Source organism: Liolophura sinensis, chromosome 6, assembly GCF_032854445.1.
Source record: "Liolophura sinensis isolate JHLJ2023 chromosome 6, CUHK_Ljap_v2, whole genome shotgun sequence".
NCBI classification, from domain to species: Eukaryota; Metazoa; Mollusca; class Polyplacophora; order Chitonida; family Chitonidae; genus Liolophura; species Liolophura sinensis.
Window position 1 is genome coordinate 66,871,305 of NC_088300.1, and position 17,123 is coordinate 66,888,427.

Consider the following 17,123-nt stretch of genomic DNA (forward strand, 5'->3'; position numbering starts at 1 on the left):
GTTATACCAAAAACTGGTAGCAATCAGTATAATGTGACTGTCTAATGTGGGGTGTTATGTCTGGTGTTTTCAACATCTATGCTACAAGAAGGCACAAAATATGTACACACATGACCGAAAAATTGTTAATTAACACACGAATAAAACCGTAGCGGGAAAGTTACATTTACATTATCCACCCAGCCCTGTGGGGCGTGACATTTTTCACAGCTGAGCACTATTGGCCAGCAACTTGTGCATTTACGATCAAAGAGGTAAATTTCAAATCTTCTTAATACAACACTGGTCCCATGTGCTGCATGTTAGGCAAATGATAAATGTCTGAGATCACCGTTAAATAGGACTTTTCAAGGAAACATTTTTAACACCTCTCTCATTCTTGTTTAAACACCTAACGCAGGAATTTTTCTCAGTCTATTTTATTTTTCCCATCTTAGCTTTCATTTTTTGTGGGAGCAAAACTGGGCATATGGCCAACAGATCTGAGAGCTAGAATTTTTCACTTATACTACAGCAGCAGTGTTAAGGGTGGAGGAAACCCGATTGTCTGGGGTAAACAGTCATATTTGCGGAAGACTTGCTCTTTACTGCAGGTAAGTCAGCACAAATGGCCTTAAATCGCTGTACATTGCTTAAGGTCCTTACATACAGTGAGAGTTGAGAAATCTACGCATTCCTTGTTCATGACCAAGACTGAACCCCCACCATGGGTGTCTTGTCATTTAAAACAGGGGAGCTTCACCCTGGCTCCATTCAGTGAAACAAAATGGCCAAGTAACGTGGCAGAACATTGGCAATTCATTTCGGACAGATTGCTCTTACAGGAATTTGATCCCACATTTGAATAATAAAATAAGACTATTTTGATAATTTATAAGACTGAGATTTATTTAAGTACAGGTACACTGAAATCTAGTAAACCACACATTCATATACACTATTAGTCAATATAAATTATCTGACAAAATTGTGGAGTTATCATTCCCCAGGAACATCACTCGCATCATAACTCAATAAGTTAGGAGAGCTTGCAAGTAGAAAATACAAGACATCTTTACAACTTCACCACTAGTACACTTTCATACGACACACTTATTCTTCAAAACAGCTCACAAACACATGCTTTTTACTGTCGGCATACTAAAGCAGACCTGCTCGCTGACAGGTTCACTGTATAATGTAAGTACATATACATATATATATATATTTGCATTCTTGGCATAACTCGCATGGCAATGGTGTATTTAGTAATTCAAAGTGGATTAGGATACCGTGTGTATTCGCAAAAAAGAAAAAGGACAGAACCAAAATTTAAAAAGAAGTTCTTGGTGCCACAATGACATACCCAATGAAACAAAATAAAAATTCTATTTAAAAAAATGTAATACAATATAATCATTGAAAAAAAAAAACAAACAAACAAAATGGAAATGTGTCTCTGCGAATGTCTGCGAATGTGGGAGACTATGCAAGTTCAGCCAGACTGATCTTACTCGCGTAAATATAGTCCACTGTCATTGTCTACTGTATCTGTATGCAAAACTCACACTACTCTGGCAACATGCAACGTAGGAATCATATGTAGTACATGTGAATAGCTACAACACTGTCGCATAATCCTCCGTACGGATGTTGGGACAACTCTGCTGGACGAATCATTTCATGTTATATTGTCGGTGCTCACACAGCTCATAATCAGTGAGGTCAGATGTTGAGGCAGTGCTTCTCATTACAAAACATGTCTGTCTTGACCAAGTCCTGGCTGTAATATGTATTAGACATTATGTTATTGCTGATAAGGTCGGGGTGAAGCCAGTCACTCCCGTCCAATGAGGCTCTGCGTTCCTGCTAACCCACTCAGTGACTTGCCATGGGCTGGTACAGGGATAGGGTTAGGCCGGATAAGTGGCGGGGGCTGTTGCAGAATTGTGTGCTTTTGGGGCAATAAACTGTAACACAAAACAAAAATTTGCTAAACAAGAGGGGAAGAAAAAATAATAATTTATTACCACGCAAGTCAGTGCCTTTATGTTCAAACAGGGATGTTCCCGATAACATAAATCAGAAATCAGTATAAAGAACAACCACACACATGTAATTTTATCAGATCAGACTAAAAGCATGAAGGGTTCAGTTTCAAATATCATACACAGCGCCACATGGTTGCATTCAACAACTTTCCCTCCTTAGGAAGTCAAGAACCAATTTAATTTCAAATTTCAAAAACTTGGAAGAGAAAGCTGGGCTTTGAGACATCTCAGCACAGCAAATATATTGAACTTTGCAAACTTTCACAAAAAATACCAAATCACACCTTAAAACATCCACTTTGAATAGCTATGCCATTCAAAGGAAGCTGATGGTAGAGGAACCATGTCCAAAATGTCAAGTGTTCCAGCAATGAACCTTTGTCAAAACACAATGTCTACTCATTTACTTATTTGATTGGTGGCTGAACTGAACTGACTGAGATGTGAGTTGAAGCTTTCAAAACTTCAGGTTACCATATATCAGGTACCTCACCCCTCACCAGTGGTGAAACCATTTCTTCTGAGCTATGCCCAGTTTTTACCACTCATACACCTGCACTGACTCATGTCAGAAATGTAGTCTCCACAAAATGTACACAACCATTTCAGCTGATCTGCTGCTGTCATCCACTACAATTATACACAATGCAAGTACTGCAGTATTTTACCAGATGTAATCTATAGCCGCAACAGCAATACATAATGGGAATTGTACTATCACCATCCCCGTATTAGTATGTGGTACTGTCATTCAATATATACTTTCTATGACTAACTGGCAATCAAAACAGCCAGGTACTAGGTGTTTAGAGGACCTTACCTGGGATGGGACTGTGACCGGGGTGCGGGGAGTTGTGGCTGTTTTAACAGAGGAGGAGGGGCAACAGTAGAGGTGGGGCCACTCGAAGCCTCCGAACTCTCCACAGGCTTGTCCACGTCCATCTGTCGGTCAGCAAATACAACACGGTTAGTCACAACACACTTAGTCACCTGAGATCAGGCACAGATTAGTGAACAGGATTATACATGTAAGACAAGGTCCTGTAACAATCATTAGTAGGAACACAACTGCCCAACACAAAGTCAATCGTCAATTCTGTCCTGGATTTGGTACTCTTTGAACATTTCTATTCAGCTATTCTAAACAAATTTTCCCCTAAGAATTTCCAGGTAATGAGCTAGTAACTGCAGCATTGAAATAAAATCCACACAGCTTGTGAACTATCATAGTCATACAGAGCAACAAAAAGTATGCCCCATCCTTTCCAACCCTGAGAAGATCTCTTGAAACATCACAGTTCTTAAAATGTTAGTTATGAGTATCAAACATTAAATAGACTAGCAAAGAAAGGGGTCCGACTTGCCTTTTCTTCAATAATCTTGATATCGTCGTCGTCGTTGTCTCTTGGACATTCCATGCCATGTTCAGCTTCGAATTCAGCTAACACTTCGTCTAAGTTGTAGCGGCGTCGATAATTTACGAAGAAACTGCGTACATGAGCTTCTGTTTTATTGCCTATGACATCTGCTATAGCCTGGAAATCTTTGCCGTATTTTCTAACGCCTGAAATCAGTGAAACAAACAAAGGACATGATACATTTGTTTGGATTTGGATAAGTTTTAATGCAGTACAAAAGAATGTTTTACCTATAAGGCTGCAGTCAGATCCATCAGTTGCCACGCTGATGAAAGCTGTCTTGAATAAACTTCATGCTAAGGGCCCTACAAGCACTGATAAATGCTTATAGCTGGTATCTCTCTTAAGGTTGCCTGTCCGAGACTGGAACTAAACGAACACCTCAGACATTCTATCAAACTGAAAGACAAGCGTCTTCACCACCATGTCACAGCCTGCCCCCTTTTCTGGGAAGATATATACATCGTTTATCTTGTCAACTGAAATAATTCAGACTAAACAGTAAATGATAACTACAATGCAAACATGAACAAGGAGAAAACGTCACCCAGTGAAAACTCACCCTGCACTGCTAAAAGCAGTTCCTCATTTGTCCAGCGTGCGTTTATTCGTACCATCACCTAAAACAGAAGTATGAAGCAGTTTATAATTGTAAATGAAACTGGGAACAAGTTGTGAAACTAACAGTAATGTTTCTCTATCCAGATATCAGCACGTGGGGTTAAAACCAAGGATCAACCCAGCACAAAACTTGTTTTCACTCCGCGACATTAAGTTCATTTATTCTAATAATTTTCAGGTAGTTGTTGAAAAATGAATTGCACTTACACCTTATTAGTACCTCGCCTTAAGAAATACTTTAACTGTTTCACATGTTTGCAGGGTGTCTATTTAAACATATTCTTTGTAGACTAATAAAATTATACTTTTTGTGAAGCCCTGAAAATGGCTCATCCAGCTAATGTTGTTCTGTTTCCAAAATCAAATTAAAAATGTGCATAAACTGCACTGAAAATTGCTCTTTTATATGCGAAAAAGTTGAGGAATTAGAGTGGAACTTTTTCATTCCAATTTAATAAGAAGCGGGCCTTAAATAAAATAATCTGAAAACAGCCAAGCACAAGGGGCCCTCTTTCACAACACTTTGTACATCAGTTTTTTTGTAACTTTTCCCGTAAATAATGTTGCCTTATGGCACTATAACCTAGACGTCTTTTACGAAAAAAATTATGAGAAATATGACTTACAAAGTTTTGTGACAGTAGCCCCAGGCTTCTACTCAAAGAAAATTTTGTTCTTACCTCCTGAGGTCTAAGTTCATCTATTGCTGAAGTGGTCTTATGCTTTTGCATACTGATGATCTGCTTGTTATTTTGTACCTAGATAAATACAAGAATGCATGTATGTATGTATGCTTGGGGTTTTGCGTCGTACTTACGATATTAACCATACACAAGAGATTAACAACTTTTAACTGCAGTGTCCATCACGAAACAGTGCACAACTCAGCATGAAGCAGAAGTGTGGTTTGAACATACTTTTACATAAAAATATTTACTAACCTGTCGCTTAAGGGAGACCAGTTCAGAGTCCAGTGATTTCAGGATAGCCTCCCCTTGGCCAGGTGGACCGGTAACAATAGACTGCAGGTCTTCATTATTCAGGAACATTCCCCGTGGTGGCTTTCGCTTGTGTTTGTAAGGTGCATGTCTCACACCATGCTGCTGTTCATGTCGTTTGGATCCAGAGGATCGCATCACTCCTGTTCTTCTGTAGCAGAAACAGTAGTATTAAAGAGTTACATACGTTACCTGTGGTAAAGCCAATTTTATGAGGGATTAACACAAATTATCAGTGCTGTATCCAGAATTCAGTCCTTATTTTAAATTTTTGGGAAAATTTTCACTCAACGCATTGAGGTAAAATGGAACAAAATAACCGGGGTCTGGAGGCCACAGATTTTATGTATGCTTGGAAATGCATTCTCAGCCACTGAAGATATTTCTGTACATATTGTGAAATGTATATCACTGACATCTAGCAGGGAATTAGTTCTACATGGAATGTAATAATGCAAACCATTCATCTTTTAGAAAAAAACATTTTTTCCAATTTTTGCCCATTTGATTTATTAGACAAGTCTGTCTGACAGACACGAGATCCTGTATTCATCCCTGCCCATGCTCAAGAATATTCCACTTATAGGGCAGCTGCAAGGAAAACCAGTCAGCCCCCAGATAAAACCATCATCTTCCTGTACTTATCACTGCAAATGTGGCATGAATTCAAACTTAAGGTTTTCTTTTTTTTCTACTTAATGTCGCTTTCAAAATTATATTTGTGATTTAATGATAATGTCTCCTTGAAGCAGCCTGGCCTTCAAGCCAACATATTTATTTGATTGGTGTTTTACTCAAGAATATTTCGAGGCCAGCATTATGGTGTGAAGTAATTAGACAGAACCTGTGGGAACTCATGACCATCCACAGGTTTCTGGCAGATCAATTCATGTACGACCGGACAAGAAGCCAGCACGAGCAAGACTTGAATTCAGAGTGACCACATTGGTAAGAGTCCTCGCGCAACATTACACAAAGCCCTGTCCCATTTCATCAAGAAAAAAAATATGCAAAGCTCTTACCTCCAGTACTGATAGCAGGAGTTACAGAGGGATCCCTTTGGTGTTGAATGTACCTGAGAGGTAGGAATGTTACAATTGGAGCAGCCACCCTTCGTTCGTTCATGCTGAAAAACAAAACAACACATCATGAAAGCGAATAAGCTACATTTTGCAAACCCACCCCTACATGCATTATAAAGCTTGAATGAACAAAATGACACAAATTCATGCCCACAACTGAAAGAAACTAAACTTAGGTTGAAATGTCTTTAAAATGAAATACTCACAAAAAATATCATAATAATGATGATGCAAGTTCACAGGCCAACAATACCATTCAGACGTGGTATGGATTATAAGTTTGTCGAAGTGCCTATACATTTTATCAATGCTAAAAACAACTGCAGTACACACCCCATTTTCTTTGTTATTTTCTCCATCACTGCCTGGACTTCCACTACCATCATCAGAACCATCACTGTAAATATGAAAAAGAAAAAATTTAATAAGATTACAAAAAACCATGAAACAAGCAATGACAGTGTGTGTCTGCAATTTTTCGATGGATATGGGAATTTACCAAACACTACTTATTTTCATTTCATTGTGGTTCAATATCATAATCACAAAGTTTTGATGGTAATGCGTTTCATGGGTCGACGGAACTGGGTCGCCCATCAACCTCTGGTAAGTCACTGATGAACTTTCCCAAGTGTGTAGCACAGGTAAGCACACTATTTTGGTGGAAGACAGAAAGACTGCCAAAAAAGTAATGAGTAGCTGTCAACTACTTATTGTCACCAAGGTATCACAAACAGCCAGATGTAGGTAGCAAGTTCCAAAAGATGTGTCAGGTGTTAAATACTGCAAAATCAGTACAACACGTACATTCCTGCTGGCATTATCTACCCACCTGTCATCTTTGCTACCAGCCAGTTTCTTGGCTTGTCTGTCCATGAGACTGGTACGTGAGCGAGTCTTCTTCCACGAGTAATAGTATTTCACCAAACTGGCAATGGATTTGTCTGGTAACTGCAATTCAGAGGCAGGTATTATAAAGACAAAGCACAGGATGGAAGTATTCTGATACATGACAAGGAGCATTTGCCACGATGAGGTGAGTTACCTCGACCGGAGACACTGAGATACACACACAACTGTGAACACTTGGTCTGACATACAGCCTGAAAAGAGGCATATTTAAAAGGCAAATGAAAATCACACAATATTACTTTAGGTACTGAAACTTACATTTTTCCAGTTGGATATCATCCTACTTTCTAAAACAAAACATCAGGAGCTAAAAAAGGGTGACAAAATTTTAGGTCAAATACAGTGATGATAACAGACAGAAAGGAACCTAAACACACCATTTGTCTAATTCTGTGGAAGCTCTTGCCGTGGAAGCTGAAAGCCTGCTCAAACAGCACTTTATCCTCCACCGTCCATTCATCTGGGAAAGGTGTGAAGTTAGCAAGGTCAGATAGTGCCTTGTCAACATTGTGTTTATGCCAAAATAACATCCCCAATGCCTGTATAATCAAAACAGCAAATAGTGATCAAGAACTCAAATACACCACAGTACAGAGAAAAGGTATTCAAAATTTCACGACAAAAGATCAAACATGTGAGGTTTTCCAATAAGAGTACTTGAGTTAGGCGTAAAACAATAATGAAATAAATAAATTTTCTCAAGAATTTTACTGACAAACTATTTGACAAGCACATACCTGTTCTGTGTTGTATCCATGCTTCTCCTTGGCTATATGAACATACTCGTCAACTGGAATGAAGAGTATAACAGCACTTGAGTTTTACAAGATTCATGTTTGAAGCGAGCAGACAGACCACTACCTTCCACAAAGCGGAGGGGTGCAGCGCCTCTCCATTCTCAACATGCGCCCTGCCCCTGTAGAGGGTCGAAAATATCTGCCATTCCCCTGAGATAAGCCCTATTAACCAGTGGCCCCTGTCCAGTCAGACTGGAGTAATCCTATCTGTCTGTTGTCAACTCTACCCAGTGCTGAAAATGCCCCGTCATAACATCTGTTTGTCATCAAGCACCTGTTTTGTTTACTGGCTGTATGTGTGTTTTAAGCTCATTGAGGGATATAGTTTGCTGACACCTACTTTAAGCCATCACGGCTAATTTTCTGTCTTCTGGCCACCATAAATTTATTATCAAATCAATTCAGGCTGGGCGGTTAGGTATCAAAAGTATCCACTATAGTTTTTTGATAGATATAATTAAAACAGTGACGTCTATTGGACAACCATCAGCCGTTCAAAATGCAATCATCACAGCCTCATTTTCATTTCTTTCATTTTACCACGCAGTCCATCAAATTAGTCCTGTCAGATAACAAAAAGCTTGTAATCTCAACGTTTCTTTAAAATTAAAACTAGAGCAAATTGCGGTTTACCACAAACAATTAAGATTGGGCAAGTCAGAGTATTTTTGATTTGTTCAGTTGTTGGAACTCATCTGTTAAGATCGACTGCGCTCTGTTGGGTCAGTACCAGTTTTGTTTGTTTTGATTCCCTTTTTCATTGCGAAGACACTCATACTTAGAAATTATTGTTGTTTTCAAGTCAGAGACCTGATATGAACATAATACTGGAAGATACAGTGTTGTGAAAGAGAACAGTTTACTCCAATGACTCATATTTTCATTTTCCTCTGTTTTCACTCCAGTTGGGCATTCCGTCAAAGATTTGAATGGATGAAAAACCAGGTATATTCAAGATTTTTATGATTTTTATCAGCTTTACATGGTGTTTTATGAAACAATAACAAGTTTTCATATATTTTAGTCACTTCTCCACTGTTGTACAGTGACTGCACAAAAAAAAACAAAAAAACTAAAGGTCAAAGTGCACCTCTTGAACAAAAATTAAAGAGACTTCATCTTTTTTACAAACATTTTTTTTGCCCTTTAAAGCAATTATTCGCTCTAATAAGTGTTCCCTTTGGAAAAATTCTGTCTTTGTCTTTCCAGGTTAAAGTCGACAGTTACTTGTTAGTAATGATCTTTACATAATTTACTGAATTCTTATGTTATTTGGAACCTACATGGAAAGTGAACCAAAGCGTTTTAATGGGAGGAATGGACACAGGAAATCATAGCTTAGCACAGCTAGTGTTTTGCCTTTTACTGTCTTGTACTGAACACACAAAACAGCACAAAATCTAGCTGAAGACCGCACAAAATCTAGCTAACCATCCAGTGCAAACTCAATAAAAACACTCGCTGAAAAACATTTCTCTTACTTTTTCCTTCTGAAAGTTCAATACTTGGAGCCCACACCAACATGGCTTCTGCTCTGCTCTCTGGTTTGTGGTCTGAAAATAAATATCACATTGGTCAGCAAAGGCATCATAATAAATATATGTATCTACACAAGCTCTGAATTAGTGGCAGTAGTAACCTTTAAACACGTAACACAACTGTTGCAAAAAACATCGCTGGAGGTGAAGGCTGTCAAAAAAAAAAAATCTAATGCTGACCACAGATTCACATCTTATGTGGTTGATATCTTTTGGTAGAGAAAGGCGAAGACTGTTGGATAGATAATCTAATGCTGACAACAGATCCACTATGTTGTCATCTTTTGGTAGAGAAAGGTCGTTGTCGGATAAATGATTTAATGCTGACCACAGATTCACAGGTTATGTTGCTGATATCTTTTGGTAGAGAAAGGTGAAAACTGTTGGATAGATGATCTAATGCTAACCAAGCCACAGTTTATCTTTTTATCTTTTGGAAGGGAAAGAGCGAAAGCTGTCAGATAAATAATCCAACGCTGAAAGCAGATTCACAGGTTATGTTGTTGATATCTTCTGGTAGAGAAAAGGCACCTTGTACATCAACTGATTTCCACCATAACACTAACAAACAGTATCCATGCAGTCAACCATTGCTAAAGCTTAAAAAGATGCTTCATTTTAAGAATGAATGCAACCCTATCTCTGATCTATCGTTTTACTACAATTCATGAAGTGACTACTTTACCAGATCAGATCTTCAAACCAAATTTTATACAGCACTTCTTGTAATGATCACACAAGAAAACATGATAACAATCTTTCACCAGACCTGCATGATCTGATTGACTAAAAGTTATCAATTTGTAATTCACGTCGCTGACATCAAACATTTTATTTAAACTACGTGGCAGGACATCATTTAGGTTGAACTTAAAAATTGTAGGGACACTTGTTGTTTAGACTGCAAATTGCTTCTAATGCAATATAAAACTACTATCAGGGGGATACAAAAATATAAAAATCAAAAATTAAAAAATATAAAAATAAAATATCTAGTCATATTGGCCATGATGTTGAATACTTTAATTAAGAAACAAGCAATACTGTTAGATTGGGTAGCATGAAAATTCCACAAAGTTATCTCCCCTGACAGAATTGCAGTCCCATATTCATCTGGTGTGATAATGTCAGATCAAAGTATCACTAGGCTCACGCAGCTTCTGTGACCATCTTGAATGAGACTGTCTACAATTTTTTTTCTTTTGTTAAAACGTCATCAAATGAAAAATGTTAGTCACTGACACAACAGGGTCAAATCCTATTTTGGGGTGTCACGTATGTTGCTAATGCTGAAGAAAGGCCCAGTACAGATTATAACTGTAAAAGAGCATGAAAACTGCCTTAAAACAAAACTTGTGGGATACTGTAACTCAAACATTTAGTACACATTGAGAAACATGGTTATCATAAATACCCTTCATTACAATCACTCACTTTGGCTTCTTTCATTATCCTCGAAAAAATCTTAATGAGCTCAAAGTCCTTCAAAATGTCTTTCAGCAACGTGAACACTGTACAACAATGTTAACTTTGTGCAGTTCAAGGATGTACTCTGAGTTATTGGAACTACCAGGAAAATTTATTACCTACAGTAGGCTACTGATATGACCATCACCTATGCCCAGCGAAGAATCCCTAAGTAACACTTTAGTATTTCCTGAACATCTTTGTTAACGACTAACATCCAGCAAGATTTTAGTCTTTAGTCAGAATGACTGCGCTGTATCATTATTCCTTATTCCGACATGGCGTAGATTACTGTGCATCATTATCTCTCAATCAAATCATTACACAGTAGCATACAGATCAAGCTTGTGGCACTTAGAATTTCCTGCCCTCTGAGCTTGCCTCCAGTGCTGGTTTTAAATGACTTTTCAGCTGAATTATGATTACTGCTCAGTGTTGTACCAAGAAACAGCAAGAAAACCTTACAATTTCGAAGCTCTTTAGAATGTCACGGAATTCTATTTATTTATTTATTTGATTGGTGTTTTACGCCGTACGTAAGAATATTTCACATATAAGACGGCGGCCAGCATTATGGTGGGAGGAAACCGGGCAGTGCCCAGGGGACAGAATTCTCTGAACAAGTTTCGTCCTAGGTCAAATGGCCTGGGTTAATTGCTTGCATATCTGGCTGCAAATCTCAACTCTGTAGGGCTATTATTTGGACCAGATAAATTTACAAGACAGGAAATTCCATAATGTCCATAATGGATAAACTTTTGACCTCACTTCCTGTTTGATGTGCCGTATCATAACCACATAAAGCCCTTGCACTGTTTTAAGAAATTAAAACCCAAACTGATAAATATGTTCACCTCTACCAAAAGGTTATGATGTTTTAAGAAATTAAAATCCAAACTGATCAATATGTTCACCTCTATTAAAAGGTTATGATGTCCAATTAAATCTTAACTGAAGGCACTTAAAATATTTAAAATTATTAGTTAAAAATCACCAACAAAATTTGTAACAGAGGACCTTCAGAAGGTAAATTATGCAATCTATTCTTCGTGTACTGTTTAAACACCCAATGCACTATCCACTGTGACGGTGGGTCTATGTACCTGGGTTGAACTCGGGAATTGCAGCTTGATATTCATCGCCAACACGCATACCGTTATCTGGAACAAAGAAAAAGTGGTGTTAAACGCTAGTTACATGTTCGATGCTAACAAGAAATGCACTTGATTTGGTTTTCCCGCGAACATGGATAGGGTCAGTGCTGTTGACTTTTACCGTGATCTGAGTCCTCTGCGGCGCTGCTGTCGTCAGAAAAGTTACTGATCGGGCTTCCACCCCGAGACCGCCTTCCATTCCGCATTTCTTCAAAATTTCGATCAGCCATGACCATGATGACGTTTTTCACTTCCACATTGGGATCAAAGCTCTAAATCGGACTTTTTCTCTTTTTTCAACACATAAATCCCACTTCTATTCTCCTGAGCGAAGCTGACTTTCTTATTCCCCGGTCGTTTCCCGGTGAAGCTATGCACCGCTGATTACTACGCAAGCAGATATAGGTCTAGGTTGTTTTGAGGCTAAGATACTTTTTTGCCTAGATCCAGCTAATAACATCTGGATATATACGTGTAACTACTCTAAATCAGATTTTGCTCTTAGGTCCATGTGCATGAAATCGGTGTGTAAGGTTCACTCAAATTCTTGGAACAGCGTAGGTAGTGATGTGGTCACAACAAGGGACTATTTCTCAAAGTATACGCCTGAGCAACCGGAAAATGATTTTGTCACCTACCTTTGCAAAATGTGTTCACCATGTCATCGTTTCAATAACAAAGCCTCTATCAAAACGCTAACTATAGCTGGATATGGTCTTACAGAGCGTATTTGTCACATCTTATTACCGTAATTTTTGTAATTTACAAACAACGTTTACTTCGACGTGCAACATTGCTTTTCAAGGCTTCCATACACCCGTGTGTTGTGGTCGGTTTTGTCACCAAAATTCATCATTTGTGTAAAACTGTTGTCAGCGGTGTCTTTGAAACATTTATAAGTTAACACAGATGAGACTGGGAAGAAAAAAATGGAAATTATATCGGCGTGTCCGATACGCATTTCCGTACACGCTACTTGAAGAACTGGAATAAAGCCGATCCTTCCAGGCAGCCGTACTTGATTCAACAGACGCGACTTGACTGAAGTTAGAATTGCATAGGCCTGTATAAATGTTAATTTATTTATCAGCACCTGAATTAGGCCAGATATCTGCATCTCGGAACATCGTTTAATCAATCAAACTCCGTTTATTTTAACAATTGAAAGTTTTAAATGCCGCATTTATAAACAATGTATTATACGGCGATATATGGTACAATATTGCATTCCGGCTTTAGCTGTATCGATCAGGTCTTTCAGCAATGTATATAGCTACTCTGTTGTGATTATTTCCGCGAGCGAAAAAAAAAATCATAAATATAATGATCTGGTGTTTTGAACGGAACACTCGAGTATATTTCTACATTAAATGGGTATGTGTTTTTAAAATGCTCTGTACCTGTTGTTTATAGCGATACCGGCATGTATAATTTCTCGTGGCTCATTGTCAGGCGGAACATACCCCCGTTAATACCTTTTAGGCCTTCTGTACCACCATACAATATGGTGGGGCGAGGAGTTTGTATGTTGTACTAGACCAACGTACGTGTCTCGATCCCTTGGGTTGAATCTTTTACGTTTCCTTTTTGTTGAAGAGATGAAAATAGTGTACATTTAGTAAGTAAGAGTGAGTTGTAAACTACATAATTCGTTTTGATTCTGCGTATTTACATGGTCTTTAAAACGGAGCCCCGGTGCGAGTTGCCATTTTGGACTGTCCGCACCACCATACATTTTCTATTCGTGGCAATAGCGTTGCTTTGTGACCATGCCTGTGATACCGCACGTAATTCACTATACGCCTGTGTTGTTCTCAGGCATTATTTTACAACCAGCAGTAATAAGGAAATTTAGCATTCAAACAAACACCGATACTAAATATATATATATACGTATACGTGTTTTCCATTCTAGTAAAGACAATGTTAGGTATACAGAGACGTCCCCTGATACCGTGTAGGATATTTAATTATTCTCTTTACATGAAGAAAGCCTTTAATTTGTTCACAGTTTGTGCTGAGTGTAGCACCTAGACATTATACTACTACCGAGACTTCCTGATTGAGGATTTTACACTAATTCCATGTGTTTATTTTTTTTTACTTCGCGATAATTGTGTTGGTACTAACGGGTAGCCGTAGATTTTCTACACCACACTCTTCAGTGTAAAGCATGATGTCTGTGGAGCAGATGTAGGTCAAGTGCTGTGTTCCTCTAACCAATCGCCTAGCCGAATTTCATTTCTGTCGGAAACACTCGGCAGTTTCCGCCATGCTGTATCTGGCAGCTGCTTTGCAGTGTTTAAAGCTAATGCCTGCCTTTTGGTCGACAGGTGTTGGGTGAATAAATTAGGAGTTTAGCCTTTAAAAACCGGTGCTGTCGAAATCATTTGTGGCCTGATAAATGCTTCGATCTTATTAAGATATGCATATACAGAACGTCATATACAATACATTCACGATAGACAGCAATTCAATCTAGCTAACAAAATTTAAAATGTTTTTGTTTTTACAATGTTTTGTTTCATACCGGTACTTAAAATATAACTTGATATTTCAAACTGTATGACAAAGCGTTTGCTGTTACACTTCCGGGTAAATGTTGATCTAGGCATATGCAAATTGGCGTGCGATCTTTTCCGAAATATTATGCAGACAATTCTGTATACGGCAAGTTAGTAAAACGTAGGACTGAGATAGGCGTCTATCTTTATCCCAGGTAAAACTCAACAAGCATCCAGGACTCAAGGGCCGGTTTTATGAAGCTCATTTAGCAAAGTTTGCCCATATCTACCATGACGACAGATGTTGTAGAGATATAAAGTGCACCTAGCTTAGGGCTACTTAGCACGAAGTGTGCCTCACGGAACCGGCCCCAGATCTTAAGTTTCATAAGTTACACGCATGAACGTTTGAACGTCCAGCTTGCATACATTTTTTAACGAAAGTTACGTTGTATAACCGTTACATTACTTTTTGAAGAGGGCCTATATAATATTGCGTAATTTGAAAAAGGCATAAATAATGTTCTCTTATCGGCGAGATCGTATGTTGTCTCTCACTTTTTGAGAAAAATATATACACAGGAAAAGTATTCAAACGTTCAGTATTCTCTGTATCCTTAAAATCTGTAGACTTAGCCAATGCACGTGGTTGTCTATATATCTTGAAAAAACGTACTGGATTCCAATCCCGTAGCGCACCTGTATATATTCCAATAACTCCAACCTGTAGCGGTATGTTCATTTTAATCACTTGTTTTATTATTTATATGATTGGTGTTTTACGCCGTATTCAAGAATATTTCACGAACCTCACGGTTGGAGGAAACCGACAAGAGCCCTGGGAAAAGCCATGGCAATCCACTAGTTGCCAACAGGCTTTTCCAGGCACAGCCGGACAGCAAGCTCCTAAGCCAGACGAGCTCCCCACGACCGCATAATTGTTAAGAGGCTTCAGTCATTCTGTTGCTATATAGCACGCTGACCACTCGGCCATCGAGGCCCCTCGCATGTGTGTATAATTTATATACGGTATAATTTATATACTCTAAGATATAGTGCCCAAGATATTTTCTTGTTATCGATCTATATATTTACTTATTTATTTGATTGGAGTTTTACGCCGTACTCAAGAATTTTTCACTTATATATGACGGCGGCCAGCATTATGGTGGGAGGTAACAGGGCAGAGCCCGGGTGAAACCCACGACAATCCGCAGGTTGCTGGAAGACCTTTCCACGTACGGTCGGAGAGCACATAAGTCAGTAAAACAGACGCCATATTTTTTTTTTGTCTGAGTAACTTGAAAGTTCATAATGGCTTCCGTGGTATGAACGCCCATGTGAACATATAACGACTAATATGAATATAGGTCATAACTATGTGAAAGACGAAATATTGACCGTACATATCGAAATATGCAGACCTATTATACGTACCGTTGTTGATTTTGATTCTCGTAATGTTCTTGAAAATGATGAACACGTTTACATCATGTAATCACACAATAATGCTTAGGAATTACTGTACCGGGTACATATCGGGTGGGCATAAAATAAAAGGGCCGCACTTTCAATTTTCAACTTTTCATCCAAAATCAAATTAGAATCAAAACGCATGTTCCGGACATTTCAAAATGATGTTCTATCTTGTTTTACTTGATAAGGTGATCAATTGGTCCTTCATCTTCTCGGTAGATGGCGCGCAAACGTTTCTTCCATGAACTGATTGAGCCTCGAATCTCCTTAAGAGTGATTTTTTCCCCAGCAGTCCTTGAGGCGTGTCACACAGGTGCACCGCGCGCTCTACTCATGACACCTGACAGGTGATGCAATGTGCGTCACCGGAACGTGCGTTTTTGAGGATATGTTTTCATTTTTACCCTGTGTACAGATTATTCAAGCTATGACCTTGAAAATTGGACAGTGTATTAACAAAATCATTCCATTTGAACAAAGGATAATGGAGCAATGCAGCATCAAAGTACGACCCATTTTTTATACCCACCCTATATAATGGTAGAAATATTTGAACAAAACTTTTAAAATACAAAATTTATGCCAGGTAATTTTTAGGTCGTCATGTGTGCAGTTTACGTTCATAAAGTATAGACTACATCGGGTGGGCATAAAAAAATTGGCCGTGCTTTGACACTCAATATCTCCGAAACCCTCTCACGTCAGCTTCTAAAAATTTACACACTCAAAAGCCATTATGTCCTAATTATACAGACCAGATTTCAATTTCATCCTTTAAGATTTCTGTTCATGGGACCAAAATCAAAATAGAGTCAAAAACGCATGTTCCGGACATTTCAAAACGATGTTCTACCTTGTTTTAAGCCAATTTTCTTCACCTTCTCCGTCGAAAACATATCATCAAGGTTTCTGCAGTGCGTTTTTCTTTTCTGTGGAACCGTTTCATCCCTTCTTGAAGTCCATATTCGCTTATACGATTTTAATCCCAGTTCTTTTGTCATATTTCTCACAGAAGTCCGAGATACCCCAAGGTTCCTTGCAATCTGTCTCTGCGATTTGTGAGTGCCAGGATTGTCTTCCTGGGAACAAAGTGCCTCTTCCACATACTGAAGATTTTCTTCCGAGC

The 17,123-nt window shown here is 38.5% G+C and overlaps 1 protein-coding gene across 1 annotated transcript; it reads right to left on the bottom strand.

Annotated features, from left to right (window-relative positions):
• Window positions 1–914: 914 nt before the first annotated feature.
• LOC135467655 (REST corepressor 1-like) lies at window positions 915–12,368 on the bottom strand. The gene is made up of 14 exons (XM_064745447.1): window positions 12,139–12,368; window positions 11,967–12,023; window positions 9,340–9,411; window positions 7,799–7,851; window positions 7,439–7,600; window positions 6,982–7,100; window positions 6,483–6,546; window positions 6,090–6,193; window positions 5,011–5,218; window positions 4,750–4,827; window positions 4,011–4,068; window positions 3,395–3,594; window positions 2,851–2,972; window positions 915–1,949 (listed from the first exon to the last, which is right to left on the bottom strand). The coding sequence occupies exons 1-14, from the start codon at window positions 12,251–12,253 to the stop codon at window positions 1,817–1,819; spliced, it is 1,545 nt and encodes a 514-aa protein (XP_064601517.1). The 5' UTR covers window positions 12,254–12,368; the 3' UTR covers window positions 915–1,816.
• Window positions 12,369–17,123: the final 4,755 nt, after the last annotated feature.